The following is a 20,673-nucleotide window of genomic DNA, read 5'->3' on the forward strand; positions in this document are numbered from 1 at the left end:
CACAGGCATGATTAATTGTCCTAGAGCCTCTTGTTTTTTTCAAACTTCCTTATCTACAAACTTCTAACTAGGCAGGATCTATCACAGAAACAAAAAGAAAAAGAGTGAACACTTTTCCAAAGAAAACTTTTAAATATACAGAATAAGTAAACGGCATCAAATTGGGAGTTAAGAGACCTGGATCAGAGGCCAGGCATGGTGGCTCATTCCTGTAATCCTAGTGCTTTAGGAGGCTGAGGAGGGAGGATCGCTTGAGCCAAGACCAGACTGGGCAACACAGGGAGACTCTGTCTCTTAAAAACAAAACAAAAGAAAACAAAATCCTCTGCAACTAGAATAGTGCTTGGCACATAGTAGGCATTTAGTTTTCTTTTTTTGACTCTTACTCTGTTGCCCAGGCTGGAGTACAGTGGCACAATCTCGGCTCAATGCAACCTCCACCTCTTGGGTTCAAGAGATTCTCTGGCTTCAGCCTCCTGAGTAGCTGGGATTACAGGCACCCGTCACCACATCCGGCTAATTTTTTTTTTTTTTTTTAAGTAGAGACGAGGTTTCACCATGTTGGCCAGGCTGGTCTCGAACTCACGACCTCAGGTGATCCATCCACCTTGTCCTTCCCAAAGTGCTAGGATTACAGGCATGAGCCACCATGCCCAGCCATGTAGTATTTCTTGAATGAACAAGTAATGTAGGGGCCAGCAGTTTTCTTCAATGGATCAAGGTATCCACTGGCTCAGGAAAACAAAATGCAGGGAAAATCTGCTTTTCCAAAGAGATGTATTATTTCTCATATAATTGAGGCATATAGTAATAATAACTACAACTGTTTTTGAGCACATACTTAGTGCTCTACATGTAAAACTCTGCTCTAGATGTTTTATGTATTAGTTAAGCCTAATGAAAATGCCCATATTATTTACACCTCAACATAATATATAAAAAAGAATTATTACTCATACTGTACAGAAATGAAAAAGGAGGTTCAAAATGATTATTTATCTTGAAAAGCCAGGATTAGAAGTCTTATCTGTCCAATTCCAAAGACTGTATTCTTTCGACTGTGCCTTTCAATAGATCAAAGCATTAAAAAAAAAAGCTGGGGGGAAATGAGTACTTGGGCTACTCAAGAGAGCACTTCAGCCTACCTAGGAAATTCATTTATCTAACAAAGATTTATTTACTAAGCACCCATCATATGCCAAGCACCATGACCAGCAATGGGTGACAGGTACAAAGGTATTAGTAACAAACAAGGTAGAAGGATGGAAAGAAAAACTAATGTTATCTGGCGAAGTCAAAGAAATCTTCTGAGAAAAAAAAGTAACACCTGGGTGAGATTTTGAAAAGCAAAATTAAGGCCAGGCATGGTGGCTCATGCCTGTAATTCCAGCACTTTGGGAAGCCAAGGTGGGTGGAACACCAGAGGTCAGGAGTTCAAAACCAGCTTGGCCAACATGGTGAAACCCAATCTCTACTAAAAACACAAAAATTAGCTGGGTGTGGTGGCATGTGCCTGTAATCCCAGCTACCCTGGAGGGTAAGGCACGAGAATTGCTTGAACCCAGGAGGCAGAGGTTGCAGTGAGCAGAGACTGTGCCACTGCACTCCAGCCTGGGTGATAGAGCAAGACTCTGTCACACACACACAAGAAAGAGAGAAAGAGAGAAAGAGAGAAAGAGAGAAAGAAAGAAAGAAAAGAAAAGAAAAGAAAAGAAAAGAAAAGAAAAGAAAAGAAAAGAAAAGAAAAGAAAGCAAAATAAGAGCTTATCAAGTAGACAGAGAGACAAAGGGACATCCAGACAGAACAAACAGAAAGTATAACGGCAAAGAGGCATGACACAGCATAGCATATTCTGGGAAATAAAAGCAGATCTTCATTACTGGAACTTAACTGGGAGGCAGTAGTGGAGAATTAAGAGTAGAGAGCCAATAAACCAAGCATCAGCAGAGTAGGCTCCAACTTTGACAAAGAGCATCACTCAAACAGCCCTACCCTACAGACCATTTTTCCTGCCAACTCATTCTTTAGTCATCACTAGGAGAAATCCTCCGTAAATGAAAGGCAGTTTTAGTAAAGAACCATTAAGGAACTGAGATCAACTCTTTACCTGAGAGATCAACTTCTTCCCAAGAAAGCTGCACACATCTTGTGGCATTTCACATGAAGCACATATAAAAATAAGTGTTTTATTTGTAAGTTAATCTTCACGATTAAGTGTAAGGTATCAATACTGGCATTTTATTGATAAGGAAACTGAGGTTCAGAAGAGTAAGTTGTCCAAAGCTACATGAAGCCTTTTCCAACCCAAAATCAGAAGGCAGATCTGACTCCAAAAAAAGATATAAGAAATAAAGAATCTAAACTATGAAGTCTTCCCCAAAGACTTAACAAATAGAGAATTTTAAGAAATATTTAAAGCTTAGAACACATGGGGGAGCTGCAAAGAAGTAGGGCAACTAAGATGAGAAAGAATATTTCATTACCCTTAATCTTCTCAATAGAAAACTGATGTTATTCTCATCCTAGCAATTGAATTCCCAAAGCCATATTTGGCAAAGGCACACCAATCATAGTAACCTACTGGATCACAGAGCAAGAAGTATTTGATACCTCCAGATAAGTAAAGTTTCATGCAGAAGTTCACATGTGAATTGAGACCTGAAAGATAAAACACTACTGACAGACAAAGTTGAGGTATGGAGGACATTCCAGGCAAAAAGAACACTGAATGTGAAGGCAAGAAATGCTTACTGTATTTACAAACTGAAAATAGTCCAGCTTATAAAAACACATGAAAGAGTCCCATATTTCCATATGGCTCCCTCTTACCTCCATCATGTCTCTGCTCAAGTCACTTGATCAGAGACTTTCCATGACCACCCTATACAAATAGTATCTTCCCAATCCTACTCTATATACTACCCTGCTTCAATTTTCTTCATAGCACTTATCACTTCAAGGCATATACGTTTGTTTATTTGTTCACTATCTGTCCTTCATCCTTCCCCTCAAGTAGAATGCAAGCTTCTTGAGAATAGGGACTTCACATTGTTCACTATTATCCTCAATATTTATACTAGTACCTGGCACACAGTAGGCTCTCGGTAAATACTTGTTAAAGTGAGAAAGTGAGGCTTGTGAAAGAAGTGCTTTGTAAGTGCATAGTAAGGAGCCTGGCTTAATTCGATGTCTAATAAACCACCCTTGAAGGAGGTTAACAAATAATCATTAAACTCCTTTAATGAATGATCAGACACATATTCTGAAAGATCACTCTGACTGCAGTATGGAAGATGGACTAAAGAACAAAGTAGACCAGGTGCAGTGGCTCACACCTATGATCCCAACACTTTGGAAGGCCAAGTCAGGAGGATCGCTTGAGGCTAGGAGTGCAAAACCAGCCTGGTCAACATAGCGAGATCCCGTCTCTACAAAAGAAAAATTTAAAAATTAGCCAAGTAAGGTGGCACGCATCTATGGTCCCAGCTACCGAGGAGGCTGAGGCAGGAGAATCGCTTGAGCCCAGGAGTTCAAGGCTGCAGTGAGCCATGATTGTGCCATACTGCACTCCTGCCTAGGTGACAGAGCAAGACCCTGTCTCAAAACAAAAACAAAAACAAATGAAAAAAGAGCAAGGCAGAAGAATTGTTTCAAGAACATGGTATGGTGGAAGATGGAATGAAGAACAAAATAGAGGCTGAAGGAAGAACAATTATAAAGCCACTGAAATAATTCAAGTAATATGTGACAGAGGTCTGAATTGAGGTAGTTTTACATTGTGTAACTTTTAGTGAAAAAGTTGTGATTAAAGAAAGGCAAAACAATATGTTAAGAACAAACTTTTAGGCCAGGCATAGGCTCACACCTGTAATCCCAGAACTTTGGGAGGCCGAGGCGGGTGGATCACTTGAGGTCAGGAGTTCGAGACCAGCCTAGCCTACACAGCAAAACCCCATCTCTACTAAAAATACAAAAATTAGCTGGGCATGGTGGCGTGAGCCTGTAATCCCAGCTACTTGGGAGGCTGAGGCAGAAGAATCGCTTGAATGAGGGAGGTGGAGGTTGCAGTGAACCAAGATTGCACCACTATACTCCAGCCTGGGTGACAGAGCGAGGCTCCGTCTCAAAAAAATTAATTAATTAATTAATAAAGAACAAGCTTTTTCCAAAGTTTACCTGGGAGTTGGAGTCTGGGAATCTTTCACTTTCAGTAAAATCACAGAGTCTGATCCTAAATAAAGAAACACAAGAGCATTTCATTAGTAATAAAACTCCACAAAGTTATACTTTCTAGATATCTTAGTTTAAGTTTCCATACTTTGCTGTATTCTATTTCCACAAAAATAACATAAGAACAAAGGTCAGATGGGAGAGAAAGAGAGGTAAGTCCATTGTCACTGAGAACAGAAATAGGTCTTTGTGAAGAACTTGCTTCACAAATAAGAAAGTCCCTGGGAAATACAAGCATATTGGCCCTTCAGCATCTACTCCTAGGCTGCACTTGCTCCCTGTGCTTCCTGTCTGTTTCAGGAGAACAAGAAAATGGCAGGATTCCTTAAAAGTCTTCATGGTAGTCCTCCATCTGCAATTTTGGTTTCTATGGTTTCAGTTACTCGTAGTTAATCATGGTACAAATATATTAAATGGAAAATTCCAGAAATAATTAGTAAATTTTAAATTGCATGCCATTCCAAGTAATGTGATAAAAATCTCTATCCAGCTCTATTTCAGGCATGAAATCATCCCTTTGTCCAGCATATCCACATTGTATGCACCACCTGTCATTTAGTTGTCACCTCAGTCATCAGTCTCAGTATAGCAGTGCTTGTGTTCAGTAATCCTTACTTAATAACGTCCCCAAAAGGCAAAAGTAATGATGCTGGCAATTCAGGTATGCCAAAGAGAAGGTGTAAAAAGTGCTTCCCCAGCCTGGCCAACATGGTGAAACCCCGTCTCTGCTAAGAATACAAAAATTAGCTGGGCATGATGGCTCACACCTGTAATCCCAGCTACTCAAGAGGTTGAGGCAGGAGTAGCACTTGAACCCAGGAGATGGAGGTTGCAGTGAACCAAGGTGGTCCCACTGTACTCCAGCCTGAGCGACAGAGTGACACTCAGTCTCAAAAAAAAAAAAAAAAAAAAAAACCTACTTCCTTTAAGTGAAAGTGTGAAAGTTCTTGATTTAATAAGAAAAAAGTAACATTTTCATTATAGTGTATTGTTATAATTTTTCTATTATTAGTTATTATTGTTGATCTCTTACTGCACCTAATTTATAATCAAAAGTATGTATGTATATTATGTGTATAGGGTATAGTATATATAGTATACTCTCCATGGTTTCAAGCACCCACTGGCTGGGGGTGGGTCTTGGAACATATCCTCCCCCCACAGATAAGGGGGAACTACTGTAGTTCATGATCTACAATGAGACTGAATTAGGTGAAAGGAGGAAAGGGGTGGAGGAAAGGAAGAGGGAAGGAAACTGGAAGAAGGAGGGAAGGGGGACAGGGAAGGAAATATCACCCCAGGAGGTATCTAAAAAGTACAAATTTTATCATTCTATTATGTATTTTCTCTGTTGAATACTACTCAAAGGCAGGAATCATGTTCTTCTAAAGTGCTATGATTAGATCCTCAGAGTATTTATTAAATGGTACAAGGAAAGTAATTAAACAGTGCAATGTAGTATATTTGTTTCAATTTAGTTGTATAATATCTGCAACACAGTGTATGTTTCTGAGGTTAAAGGAGTTTTGTTTTTTTGGCTTGTTTTTTTTCCTTTACAGTTCTCAGTATATCACCTCACAAAATATAACAAGAGTCTTCATGGATATATGTAGCTATATAATGATGCTGCCAAAAAGTTTAATCCTGAGTGAGAATTCTCATAAAGTGACAAGTAGATAAAAAAAACAAAACTCAAACAACCTGAGAAAGGAGGGGAACGACTAGTGCTCCATCTATCAAAAAATCCCTGATGTTTAACCATTTAACCTAAAACTTGTTTTAAGTTACATACCTAAGTACATACCATAAATTGATACATAATACATACCTAAAGAAGGGGAAAATTAAGGAAACAAAGAAATCTATCACAAAAAAACCTTAATTAACTGGAATGCAAAGAGAGTGAATATTTCAGTTAGTTGAAAATCAGGTAGAAAGCTTTTTGTTTCCAATGCTGACAATCATTCTAAAACGCACAAACCTAAGTACTTAAGCTTCAATATTTATCTGATGTTTCAAAACTCCTACAACTTCAGAATTCTTACTTACCACTGTAAAGTCATAGAAACAGAGAAAGTGCTGAAGCAATTGGGCTGAGTATATATACTCTGACTCTAGCTTCTACTTAGGAAGTTAATTGTTTAAATAAAAAGTATCAAATCCTTTGCATCTTGAGGTAAGAAAAAAAGAATATCCTATTTGTGGGTTTAATTTACTCATAGCATGGTTAACTGAATCATATGTATTTAAAGTATGGAAGTACATGTCTTACAAGTTCCATATCCCTTATCCAAAATGGTTGGGACCAAAAGTTTCAAATTTTGGATTTTTTTGACTTTTGAATATTTGCATTATACAATTTGAGCATCCCAAATCCAAATATCCAAAATCCCAAATGCTCCACTGAGCATTTCCTTAGAGTATTATGTTGGTATTCATAAAGTTTCAGATTTTGGAACATTTTGGATTTCATATTTCCAGATTCGGTATGCTCAAACTGTGTATGTTTATTTATATGTATATTACAATGTTGCCTGTAATAGAGCTAATAAACAGTTAATTGGCTATTAGGACTAAAAATATAGTTATATGATACCATGTTTACCTTCAGATTGTGTATTTGAAGCTGCTAAGTTATCTGGCTGATGTGGAACAGAGTGGTGATGATGGGGTTGATGAAGAGTATCAGAATCTTTGGATCCAAATGCAACAACATCTGGGGTATAAGAAGAGAGGGAATATACACTGTGGGACAGCTGTTCCTGGTTAGTTAAAATGCTGGCAGATCCAGATGATGAAGTATCAGAGCCAATGATCTGAGATGCACAAGAGTTTCCATTTTTAAATAGTGAGTCTTTCAAAGTATTTTTACTGGAACTAAGACATCGAGACCTAGCAAGAGAAGAATATTGTTTCAATATCAAATAATAAATTGTAGAATTAAATTCATCTGAAATATGCTTCTGTGACTCACAGGTGTAAAGGAAAATGTGTGGTAGGTTTGGCTATAGAAAACTGTTTCCCTGTGACCATCTGTAGCAGCTGTCTGTAAATCTCTCTTTCTTCTTCTTGAACTGTCTATAAAAACAAACAAACAAACAAAAAAACAGTTTAAACACATGCAATAAGGCAAGTACTTCTAAAACCAGCATGTAAATGGAATCCTAGCTCTGCCAAAGCTCAGGCAGAATCCTTAAGATAATTAAGAATTACGGGCCTGACACAGTGGCTCATGCCTGTAATTCCAGCATTTTGGGAGGACAAGCGGGGAGGATCATTTGAGGCTAGAAGTTCAAAACCAGCCCAGTCTACATAGTGAGACCCCAACTCTACAAAAGAAAAACTAAAAAAAACTGGCTGTAGTGGCACATGCCTGTGGTCCCAGCTACTGGGGAGGCTGAGGCAGGATAATCACTTGAACCTGGAAGGCGAAGGTTGCAGTGAGCGAAGATCGTGCCACTACACTCCAGCCCGGGGGCAGAGCAAGACTCCATCTCAAAAAAAAAGAAAAAGAAAAAGAAATATATATATATATATAATTATCAAATGTTTAAAAGAGAGGTTGAGTAAATACCAGATAATATACTTTGAAAAATTATGGAACATATATTTAAATAATAGTGCAGAGAAGCTATAGGCTATAAAACCAGAAAGGCAGCAGGTAATCACTTCTGAGTCAAAAAAGAGTCCCAGAAATAAAGGGCCTCTAAATTAGGATTCCAACAAATCCCTTGATTCCTGAAACCTGTTAGAAAAATCACAAGGAAGTAACCAGAATAGTCCAAAACAGTTAGAGTGGAATATCTTGCTAACAGTTTCCTATTTTATTTAAGTGCAGTTACTTTCCAGAGACAATTTTCATCTCCAACATTTATTTATTTATTTTTCCTTTAAGCCCCAATACTACATTTAGGGAAAACCATATACTTCATAACATTCATTCATTGTCATGCACACCTACTATGCTCCAGTCACTAAAGATAATGAATGCATCGAATAAAATAAAGTTCCTGTATTTATGGAGATTATATTGCAGTGAAAGGAATTAAACAAAAAATTAGTCAGGTAGAATGCAGAAAATTAAAGAGTAAGAGAATGGAAAGTTATGGAAGGAGAGCAGCAGGAACAGGTAAGATTTCTCTTAAAAAGGTGGTATTTCCGCAGAAACCTAAAGCCAAGGGAAGAAGTCAGTCCTAGAAACATATAAAAGAATATTCCAAATAGAGGAACAACAAATGCCAAGCCCTGAGAGGGGAAGGTGCTTAATGCGTTCCAAAAACAGTAAGGTCCATGTGAATCAGAAGAGTAGGAAGAAATGAGATCACCTGACAGAGAACCAGATTATATAAGAACTTATAACTCTGGCAAAGCATCAATTCTATACAGGTCCCATGACTCAATGGGCTGTGTTCACTAGCACTTAGTAATATGCCCTGGCAATTTATTTTTAATCTTATATACAGTTTAATACAACCACCAATTCTCACAAAATAATTTTAAACATTATGTCAGGGTTAGCGGCATCTTGTACCGTGATATTTCAATATGTGCTGGGACTACAGGTGCCCACCACCATGCCTGGCTAATTTTTTGTGTTTTTAGTAGAGACGGGGTTTCACCGTGTTAGCCAGGATGGTCTTGATCTCCTGACCAGCCCAGGCTGGAGTGCCGGGGCGCCATCTCGGCTCACTGCAACCTCCACCTGCCGGGTTCGAGTGATTCCCCTGCCTCAGCCTCTGGAATAGCTGGGACTATAGGTGCACGCCACCACACCCCGGCTTTTTGATTTTTAGTACAGACAGGGTTTCACCATGTTGGCCAGGCTGGTCTCGAACTCCTAACTTCAAGTGATCTGCCCACCTTGGCCTCCCAAAGTGCTGGGATTACAGACATGAGCCACAGCACCCAATATGTAGGGGTTTTTTTTTGTGTGTGTGTGTTTTGTTTTGAGACGGAGTCTCTGTCATCAGGTTGGAGTGCAGTGGCACAATCTCGGCTCGTGGCAACTTCCGCCTCCCTGGTTCAAGCCATTCTCCTGCCTCAGCCTCCCGAGTAGCTGGGACTACAGGTGTGCACCACCACGCCCAGCCAATTTTTTTTTTGTATTTTTAGTAGAGATGGTGTTTCACCATGTTGGCCATAATGGTCTCAATCTCCTGACCTCGTGATCTGCCCGCCTCAGCCTCCCAAAGTGCTGGGACTAAAGGCATGAGCCACAGCACCCAGCCACCAGTATGTATTTTTTTAACCCTTGGTCTCCTCCCACTCTCTCGTCTTGTAGTCCCCAGGGTCTACCACTCCCATCTTTATGTCCATTTGTACCCAATATTTAGCTCCCACTTATAAGTGAGAACATGTGGTATTTGGTTTTGTTTCTGCATCAGTTTGCCTAGGATAATGTCTTGCCTATGTTTTAACAGTTTTGTTTTCTTGGTATTGAGTTGAGCTCCTTATACATTTTGAATATCAACCCCTTATAGAATGGATGCAAATATTTTCTTCCAATCTGTAGGTTGTCTCTGTACACTGTTAATTGTTTCCTTTGCTTTTTAGTTTGATGTACTCACATTTGCCTACTTTTGCTTTTGTTGTCTGTGACTTTGCATGCAAATCCAAAAAAATCAGTGCCAAGACCACTGTTGTGTAGTTTTTCCCATTTTCTTCTAGCAGTTTTAGAGTTTCTAGTCTTAAAGTCTTTATTCCATTTTTAGTTGATTTTTGTATATGGTATAAGGACCTAATTTCATTCTATGGAAATACAATTTTCCCAATACCATTTAGTGAAGAGACTGTCCTTTCCCTTTGTGTAGTCTTGGCACCTTTGTCAAAAATCAGTTAACTAGCTATATAACAGGTTCATTTTTTTTTTTAATTATACTTTAAGTTCTAGGGTACGTGTGCACAACATGCAGGTTACATATGTATACATGTGCGATGTTGGTGTGCTGCACCTGTTAACTCGTCACTTACATTGGGTATATCTCCTAATGCTATCCCTCCCCCCTCCCCCCGCCATGACAGGCATAACGGGTTCATTTCTAGGTTTCCTATTCTGTTTCATTGGCTGATGTCTATTTCTAATACCATGCCGTTTTAATTACTATAGCTTGGTAGTATAGTTTGAAATCAGCTAGTGTGGTAGCTTCTTTTTTGTTCTTTCTGCTCATAATTGCCTTGGCTATTCAGGGATTTATATGGTTTCACATGAATTTTACCATTTTTTTCTATGAAAAATAACATTGAAATTTTGATAGGGATTGCACTGAATCTGCAGATTGCTTTGAGTAGTATGGCCATTTAAACAATATTAATTCTTCCAATCCATGAACACAGAATAGTTTTCCATTTAATTGTATCTTCAATTTCTTTCAACAATGTATGTTTTTCAGTATATAGGTCTTTTAATTCCTTGGTTAAATTTGATTTTTTTTTTGTAGCTATTGTAAATGGGATTGTTCTCTTGATTTCTTTTTTGCACAGTTCATGGGTAACAGTGCATAGAAACACTACTAATTTCTGTGTGTTGTTTTGTATCCTACAACTATACTGTATTCATTTAATAGTTCTAACAGTTTTTTGGTGGAGTCTGTAGGGTTATATATATACACACATATATATACACACACATACACATATATACATATACTATATATATATACACACATATATACACTGTATTCATTTAATAGTTTGAACAGTTTTTTGGTGGCATCTGTAGAGTTTTCTATATATAAGATCATGTTGTCAGCAAACAGTGACAATCTTATTTCTTCCTTTCCCAAAATAACACATGTAACTTTTTTCGCTTTGCCAAAATGAAAGTTACCTAAAACTTTAAACAAAAATCTTTTTTGGACCATCTGGTACTATCAGTAAAAGAAAACATCTTTCTCTGTTAAATTACTTGTTAAACTGTTTTTTGTTCTTTTTGTTAAGCACAGTGGCTCACACTTATAATCCCAACTCTTTGGGAAGTCAAGGCTTGAGCCCAGGAGTTTGAGACCAGCCTGGGCAACAAAGTGAGACCCTGTTTCTACGTCAAAAAATTTTAAAAATTAGCTGCATACTGGCGGGTGTCTGTAGTTGCAGCTACTCAGAAGGCAAAAGAGGGAGAATCACTTGAGCCAGGAAGTTGAGGCGGCAGTGAGCTGTGATTGCGCCACTGCATTCCAGCCTGGGTGACACACTGAGACTCTATTTCATAAAATAAAATAAAATAAATTAAAAATTTAAAAAGCCCTAACTGTTCTTTACTGAATAAGAAAATTAGGGGCTGGGTGCAGTGGCTCACTCCTGTAATACCAGCACTTTGGGAGGCCGAGGCGGGTGGATCATGAGGTCAGTAGATCGAGACCATCCTGGCTAACATGGTGAAACTCCATCTCTACTAAAAATACAAAAAATTAGCTGGGCGTGGTGGTGCCCGCCTGTAGTCCCAACTACTCAGGAGGCTGAGGCAGGAGAATCGCTTGAACCCTGGAGGCGGCGGTTGCAGTGAGCCAAGATTGCGCCACTGTACTCCAGCTTGGGCAAGAGAGCAATACTCCGTCTCAAATAAAAAAAGAAAATTAGGATCTTAAGAGGAAAGGAAGCAATAATTGCATAGCATGATAAAGTTAAAGAAGCTAGCTAATGTTACATTTTAAAACCTGAAAAAATACTAAGACGAGTGTTTTGAAGTATAAAAATAATTAATTAAGGTGCTGAATTATATTTTTTAAAAGGGACAGAGTCCTGCAGTTAGGTGATGTTTCTATAAAAGGCTCCATCATAATGGGTGCTGACGAGTTGATGGGTGCACACGCCAACATGGCACAGGTATACATATGTAACAAACCTGCACATTATCCACATGTACCCTAGAACTTAAAGTATAATTTAAAAAAAAAAAAGGCTCCATCATAAAAGAACTGTAAAATTATAAAACTTTAATAGAGAGCACAAATAAATTTTAGGACACTGATAAACTGTTTTGTTATAAATTACCCCCAATAACTTTATAAATGCTCCTCCTAATTTTCATTTTGTTTAAAGTAATAACTTTATACCATATAAAATATGAAAAGTGCAAATTTCAATAATTTTCTGAGTCCCAAATGCTTGACTTATGACAAAACTGTAAAGCATTTCTAAGAAAAGTATAAAACCATCACTGTCACCTATTACAAAAGTCCAGTATCTTAAAACGTTGCTCAATAATTTGCAAAGAAGCATATCTAGAAGCAACATATAAATGAAAAGAAACTACTTGTGTTTTTGCCATTTTACATTTTTATTGTCACAAGTATTTTCTCTTTTCCAAACAGAACTTTATATCCTCTATAACAGCACTGTCTAACAGAAATTTCTGTAATAATAGAAATGTTCTATATTTGCCCTGTCTAATATGGTAACCACTAGCTACATGTGGCTAATGAATACTTAAAATGTGGCTAGTGTCACTGAGCAACCGAATTTTAAATTTGAATTTGAATTAATTTAAACAGTGCTGGTGGCTAGCCATTACCCTACTGAATAGCACAGCTTTTTGATGTTGCCTCTTGAGTCAGCCATTCTGCACAGCCACTGCTTGCATACACCTAAATTCTTCTTCATGTGTTCTCTTCAAACCTCTGTTGCAAGACTGAGCAGTGCAGTGGTGACATCATCTTAATTGTTAATTTTGCAGAAGACTTCATATTCCTGAAGTTGACGGACAAATCCGGCATTAAGGTTAATACATCTTCCTCTAACATAACCAAATGTACCTCTGTTGAAGATCCCAACGTTTCATGGAAAGTGACTTTTCATCCAGTTTGTAAGTTCCCATCAATAAATTTAGTCCCAGGGTTAAAAAGTATTATATCTGAATTATTTGTAATATCCAAAAATAAACATCTAAATAAATTTGTTGAAAGTTTGATAATAAAGTTTGGCCCAATATTTTGTATTACTCATGTTATATGGCTTATTCTGTAGTACAGGTGGCTCAACTTTCATACTAGGAGAACATAGAACTAAAAACAGGCAAAATTTCCTGCATCACTTGTTTCATAGATTAGATTCTTAGCTTCTTCTTTGAACTACAGGAGGAAGGCAAACTCCAGCTTCATGTTCTCCATTGACCCGACTAGTGGCCTGGAGGGCTGTTTGGAAGGGTAAAATTGCCCAAGCAACCCCCAGTCCTCAGGCTGGCAGAGGAGGCAAAAGGAAGAAAGGCTGAACAGTCCACAGAGCTGGTGGGTGAATGGCAAACTTACAATGAACACAGAACTAAAGGATCCTGGTGAGACTAAGCAACAGAAACATGGGGCAGGGGAGGGTTAGGAGCCCTGTACCCAGCTGTCATGCTGCTGCTGTCTCCTCCACAAAGTCTCTCTGTACCCTTTAGGCTGTCTAGACTCCAGCATAATCACAAACCCCACAACTCCAGTAATTATTTATGCATAAAATAATTTAAATATAATATAAAATTCAATAGCATAAAAGGTATAATGAAAAATAAATCTTGGGCTCACTTTAGGAGCACATATACTAAGACTGGAACAATATAAAGATTAGCATGGTCCCTGTACAAAGATGACATGAAAATTTGTGTAATGAAAAAAAAAAATGTTTATTTTTTAAAAAATCTCCTTTTTATCATTGTTGTTCAGCTTTACCACCAAAGGCAAATGTTGCCAGTTTCTTGTCTATCCCTTACCCTGCTAAATGACTTAGTAGTTCTGCCACGCTCCACTTGAATGTTGGTTTTTTCTGTTTTTTTTTTTTTTGAGACAGTGTCTTGCTCTGTCACCCTGGCTGCAGTGCAGTGGCACAATCACAGCTTACCGCAGCCTTGAAATCCTGGGCTCAAATGATCTTCCTCCTTCAGCCTCCTGAGCAGCTGGAACTACAGGCACCTGCCACCATGCCCAGCTAATTTATTTTGTAGAGACAGGATCTCACTATGTTGCCTAGGCTGGTCTCAAACTCCTGGCCTCAAGCAATCCTCCTGCCTTGGCTTCCCAAAGTGCTGGGATTGCAAGCATAAGCCACCGTGCCCAGCCAAACGTTTTAGATTCAATACAAACTTTAAACCAAAAATATGAACAGGATTTTTACTAACCATATCACAAATAATCAAGTTTTGACACCTAAGAGATCACTGATTACCAAATTATGTAATTATTTAGCATGTAATGCTGTATTCTTGACTCCATACTCAGTAAGCTTCGTTGGGCAGGAACCATATTGCTGTGTTGGACAACAGAAAACATACTTGACCAAACCTCCTCAGAAGTTCTCGGTTCTAGGCCTGCCATTTACTAGTCATGTAACCTATGACTCCTATTTTCCAAATCTGTAAAACATGACTATTACCTCATCTCTACCTATTTTGCTGAGTTAAAAGGATTAAAAACAATAATACACATGGAAAATACACTGGAAGCACTAATGCTATTTAAATGTAAGGTAATTATTATTCATTTGTATCTCCAAGCAACCATAGCAATTAGACGTACATTAAATATGTAATCTAACAGACATGTGCACACATTCTGTCATGCGAATTATATGCTATATTATATTCATGAAATTGACTTTTCTTTTAGGTTTACTGAATGAATATAACAACCCAAGTGTCAACAGAACATCTTTCTTTTCAGGAGTCTGTAACTTCAAAAAAGGTCTTACTCATAATAAAAGGATATAAATTGTTTAACTAGCTTCTTGATTTTTCTCTTATATTGAAGAAAAATTGTTCCTAGTAAGAACAGGTATTTCATCAAATTAAAACAAAAAAATTTTTTTTGAGATGGGTCTCACTCTGATGCCCAGGGTGGAGTGCAGTGACACAATCACAGATCACTGCAGCCTTAACCTCCTGGGCTCAAGCAATCCTCCCACGTCAGCCTCTCCAGTAGCTAGGAGTACAGGCATGAGTCACCAAGCCTGCCTAATTTTTATATTTTTTGTAGAGCAGGGTTTCTCCATGTTGCCCAGGCTGGTCTCGAACTCCTGGGCTAAAGTGATCCACCTGCCTTGGCCTCCCACAGTGCTGGGATCATAAGCGTGAGCTACCTCACCTGGACCAAAATCAAATTTTATCAAAAACTGCTGAGGAAGACTAACAGTTTTTCCACAGAAGACAAGGGTTTAGGAAGGGTCTAGCAAAGATCAGAGAGAGAGAGAGTTTGATGTATGAGAAACCATTCAGGCAACACTAAAGATTAAGTCAAGTCAGTTGTACAGCAGGAATAGTAAATATAAAAGTAAGACAAATAATGAAGTCCTGATAAAACATCTCTTTAATCTCTTTAGAATAGATGATAATACTCAAAAAGAGTAATTCAGACAGAAAAAGCACAGGAAGGATAAAATAGAATGGTTCTTAAACATCTAATTATTAATAGGGAGCAAACGGCTCAATGTAGGGAAAGATCCTGACTTTTAGTAGCTTTTGTCACAGGTTTTCCTTACCTCTTCTGCTGTACTAACATGTCGCCTCTGAGTTTTCTTGGGGCTCAAAAGGCTTCGACGACATGAACCACTCCAAGACGGACTTGGAACAGGTTTAATAGGGAAAGATTTTTCATATGCAGATACATGGCAGTGATGGTTTGACTTTCCCGCAAAAATGTTTGATAATCCACTAAAAAAAAAAAAGAGTTTGTAAGAAAGATAAGAACAGACAATAAGTAAAATAAATCTAATCTAGTGATTATTTTCACTTTCAAAATATAAAACCAACCAAACAAAACAGGTAAAACAATAGGTGGTACCATTTGAGGGAAATATACGATAAATGAATAAATGATATATAAGGATGCTGCATCAGGTTCTGCCACTTAAAAGATCTTACATTGTCAAAACACAAAATTATCAAATACTTAAAACTGTATTTTTAGATCCACAATCTAGAATTTCTTTTGGTCAGGAACAATATAGCTTTGTGGTATGAAAGCATAACAGATTAGATGTCTTCAAAAGACCTGGGTTCCAGGTATGCTAAAAAAAAAAAAAAAATCATTTTCTATTATTCCCTGTACCCGATACTCAGCCTATTGGAGGAAATTAAGATTAAATATGTAAAAATGCATAAAGGCTGAAGCCTCTCAACTAAGCTTTTAAACTGAATTTTAAAATTTCCTTAAAGCCCGACAGAGGGCTCCCATCCTTCATTAAAAACAACTATTAGGCTGTGTCATTAAATTCTCCTTCTGGCCTATTTACTTCCTCTGAAGAATTTTTTGTCTCTTTATACCATCTAAGGGGAAGAACTGGCAAATTGGCATGAAGAATATTGTGAACTCAAAAACCCTGTCTCACATCCAAGGCTTACTAATTTTGAGGTTTTTTTTTTTTTTTGAGATGGATTCTTGCTCTATCACACAGACTGGAGGGCAGTGGCACGATCTCGGCTCATGGCAACCTCCACTTCTTGGGTTCAAGTGATTCTCCCGCCTCAGTCTCCCCAGTAGCTGGGATTACAGGCACCCACCGCCACAACCAGCTGATTTTTGTATTTTTGCAGAGACGGGGTTTCACCATGTTGGCTAGGCTGATCTTTAACTCCTGACCTCTGGTGATCTGCCTGCCTCAACCTCCTAAAGTGTTGGGATTACACGTGTGAGCCACAGCACCCAGCCAATTCTGAGTTTTTCTATGTGCTCTTTTTCATCTATCATTACCTGGAAAGTTTGAGGTACTTATTCTTAGCATAATAAATTTTCTTTTTTCTTCAAGACTCAGACTACAGAAACACAGCTGAATATTCTAAATTCAATGAAATCAACTCTTTAAAATCATTATATGTGTTCTGAATCCAAATCAGACAAGATCTAAAGAAAATCAAAAAGTGCACAATTCTCTTTAAGTCTTCTTGGGTTTGTACATGTGTTAAGAATGGGGAAATGAGAGTGGCTTCTGGTGCTCTGGGGTGAGCTCTGCCCGGCTGCGAGGATGGCGGAAAGAGGGAAGCTCATCACAGTGATGGGAGACGAGGACACAGTGACTCGTTTCCTGCTGGGCGGCATAGGGGAGCTTAACAAGAACTGCCACCCCAATTTCCTGGTGATGGAGAAGGATATAACCATTCATGAGATCGAAGACACTTTCTGGCAATTTCTAAACCAGGATGACATCGGCATCATCCTCATCAACCAGTACATAGCAGAAACAGTGCGGCAGGCCCTGGACGCCCACCAGCACTCCATCCCCACTGTCCTGGAGACCCCCTCCAAGGAGCACCCATATGATGCCACCAAGGACTCTATCCTGCGCAGGGCCAGGGGCATGTTCACTGCTGAAGATCTGCACTACGGTCTTCGTGTGAGGACTCCTCACAGCCCTCAGCCCTTCCCTCATTTCCAGGCCTCTCCTCAGGCTTGCCATCAGCCTTCTTTACATTTTGAGCCTCTAATTTCCAAGTCCCTGCCCCTTCCCACTCCATTAAGAGGCTAGGTGAGGCACTTCTAGGTTGCTGGGGCTCTGCTGTTAAAATCAAGGCTGGTTAAGAAACAGGAAGCCTGACCACCTCTCTCCACTACCTCTTCCCTGTGCTGTTACACAGTGTCATTGTTGACGTTAAATTAAACTCATATTCTTGCTTCTCTCAAAAAAAAAAAAAAAAAAAAGAATGGGGAAACGAGCAAGGACTTAAAATTTTAGGAACAGGCTTGTTTTCTTAGGATGAGTGGATGCAGCTAGGAAAAGACGGCAAGGGCAGTGTAATTGTTTGGTAAACACATGATGGATTCTCCACAATGTCTTTTGTATTTGTGTTTCCCAGAGTATGTGTGCACCTATGCATGTTTTTTAACATAAAATATTACTCTTCTAAAGAAACAGTACAAGGGCATCCTGCAATGCCAGAAAGCAAGGATGTTACCCAAAATCAATAAGCTAAGGTCAAACAGACAGAGAAGCAAGCTTAAGGGGCTTCCACTAGCCAAATTTCTGAGAATGTGAGCATTAAAAGTATAACAATTATAGTGGATTGCAAAACACTGAATCCATAATGACACTAAAAAAGGAACAGACAAATTCATTTGAAACATATCAAGTGTCTATTTTACAAAAACCTTGCTTTGAAAACTGGTAATGAAAAAGTAAAATCTAATCATTTATCCTGCCTTTCTCATAGGAAACACATTTCAGGGACTCTAATAGCTCCAGCAAAGGAAAAATGCAATCAGAATGCCAATTAGGAAGTGTAGAAGTGATAAAATTAGAAAAATCTTATTTCATTAACCGTAATAAAACTATTCAGTTAAGTATTATCAAATGATATTAATTATTAGGTGATGGCTGATGTGAAATTCATCATTCATATAATGCCAAAGTAACATTATTTAGATTACATTCAAGTCACAGGGGAAAAACCTAATTGTACAATTAACTACCAGATTGTCAGTTCCTCAATCCAGAGGTCAGTCTAGTATCATGAATAATAGAACCAAAACAAGATACTGTTTGTTTTTCAAATGTGATAAACGCAGCATCACGTTTTAGTCACATCAAAAACCTAGCTTATAAAAAATACAGGTGATTTTTTGACAAAATAATGATACCATGTGGAAGCAACCTGTCAAATCCAAAAAGTAGAACATGATACAGAAAAGTCATGTCATTTAAAAAAAGGAGGCTGAGGTCGGGCATGGTGGCTCATGCCTATAAACCCAGGAAGGGAAGTCAAGGAAGGTAGATCACAAGGTCAGGAGTTCGAGACTAGCCTTGCTAATATGGTGAAACGCCGTCTCTACTAAAAATACAAAAATTGGCTGGACGTGGTGGTGGGCACCTGTAGTCCCAGCTACTCAGGAGGCTGAGGCAGGAGAATCGCTTGAATCCAGGAGGCGGAGGTTGCAGTGAGCTGAGATCACACTACTGCAGAGCGAGACTCCGTCTCAAAAAAAAAAAAAGGAGGCTGTTCTAGTTATAAGAGACAAAGCCAATAACTTCCAGATGCAAAACCAAACTAACTGGGTCAACTGAGAAAATTTAAATATGACTTAGGGTATAAAATAAAATTTACAAAAGAATATGTACACTATGAACTCATTTTGGAAAAAAGTAAAGTATGTAGAAGGATATGTACTGAGATATTACAGAGTTGATCTCATGCTGGTGGCAATATGATGTTTTTATTTTTTATTTTTCTTAACTATGTTTTCTAAATTTTTCCAAAGTATTTATACTATTTCTGTAATAACATTTTTTTTTTAAATAACAGTATGGCTTTATTGCATTAAAAAAGCCACCTGCAAAATGATGCATAGAGAAAATCTTTAATGAAGACAAAATAATATCATACATTTAATAGTATACATAACATATATATCATACTATATATGAGTAAGAAACAGTAAGAAAGAAACAGGTATAGGAAAAGGTTTGGAAGGAAACACACCAAGGAGAAGGGATTGGGATTGTGGGTAGCAGTCAAGGGATCTTCAGCTTTGTTGGTAACATATTGATTTCTACAATGTGAGTGTATGAGTGAATTACTGTATAATTTTTTAAAAGTTAAGTGAGGAACATGATCCCAGGGAGTACTGACACATGTTCCTGGAGTCCATGTGTATAATAAAATAAAAGCCATCTTGTTGGCTTCTATCAACACCACAAAGCTCAAACTTGACTAAACAGTACATTAAATGATCCCACATTCCTAAAATACACCAGGGCAGAATTTAAGTAGTCATAAATACTATTTTTAAAAAGAGATACTTACTAATATAATAAATACTATAATAAATAATAATATAATAAAATACCTGAGGGAAAAAGTTTCTAAGCCAAATTTCATCTGCCTTTAATAAACCATGTAAGTTTTGTTAGGTAGAGCTTATGAAGTTGGAATAACTAGGATAAAGTTCTCTATGACTATCTTTTTTGTTTTTTGAGACGAGGTCACTCTGACACCTAGGCTGCAGCTACAGTGGCATGATCTCAGCTCACTGCAACCTCTGCCTCCCAGGTTCAAGCGATTCTCCTGCTTCAGCCTCCCGAGTAGCTGGGACTACAGGCACACATCACCATGCATGGCTAATTTTTTTGTATTTTTAGTGGAGACGGGGTTTCGCCATGTTGGCCAGGCTAGTCTGGAACTCCTGACCTCAGGTGATCCACCTGCTTCGGCCTCCCAAAGTGCTAAGATTACAGGCATGAGTCACCGTGCCTGGCCTGTGACTCTTTATTTTCTAATATATAGAAGTAGCTTGATCTACTTGACTAATGTCATGAGGTAGAGAACTGCTTTAGTTTAAGTCAGGTCTCTGCTCACATGACAGCTGTAAAATGTGTTTCTTTCCGCTCAAATTGCAGAGATTGACTGATTTTCACTTTAAGATTTGGAAGAGCCATACTGATCTTGAAGGGTCCCAATATTCTCATATCCACCAAGATTTACTTAAAATTCTCTCTTCCAGTAAAATTTAGCTATCATCAAAATTCAGCACTAAGTAAATGAGAAGTTG

General features: G+C 38.2%; 1 protein-coding gene, 1 non-coding gene and 1 pseudogene across 11 annotated transcripts in view; 2 read left to right on the forward strand and 1 right to left on the reverse strand.

Annotated features, from left to right (window-relative positions):
* The window catches only part of SENP1 (SUMO specific peptidase 1), a 69,143-nt gene that overhangs the window by 30,037 nt on the left and 18,433 nt on the right, over positions 1–20,673 (reverse strand). For all 10 annotated transcript variants that reach the window (XM_021922259.2, XM_009180625.2, XM_009180630.4 and 7 more), the window contains 4 exons: positions 15,674–15,845; positions 7,206–7,309; positions 6,837–7,123; positions 4,178–4,232 (listed from right to left, as the gene is read on the reverse strand). In XM_021922259.2, the coding sequence (XP_021777951.1) occupies positions 4,178–4,232; positions 6,837–7,123; positions 7,206–7,309; positions 15,674–15,845 (618 nt within the window). The remainder of the gene's footprint in view (positions 1–4,177; positions 4,233–6,836; positions 7,124–7,205; positions 7,310–15,673; positions 15,846–20,673) is intronic.
* LOC116269014 lies at positions 13,721–13,824 on the forward strand. The gene has a single exon (XR_004176340.1). It is a non-coding gene; the product is annotated as a U6 spliceosomal RNA (small nuclear RNA).
* On the forward strand, positions 17,156–17,656 carry LOC103875735 (annotated as a pseudogene).

Source organism: Papio anubis, chromosome 9 (genome assembly GCF_008728515.1).
Source record: "Papio anubis isolate 15944 chromosome 9, Panubis1.0, whole genome shotgun sequence".
Taxonomy (NCBI): Eukaryota; Metazoa; Chordata; class Mammalia; order Primates; family Cercopithecidae; genus Papio; species Papio anubis.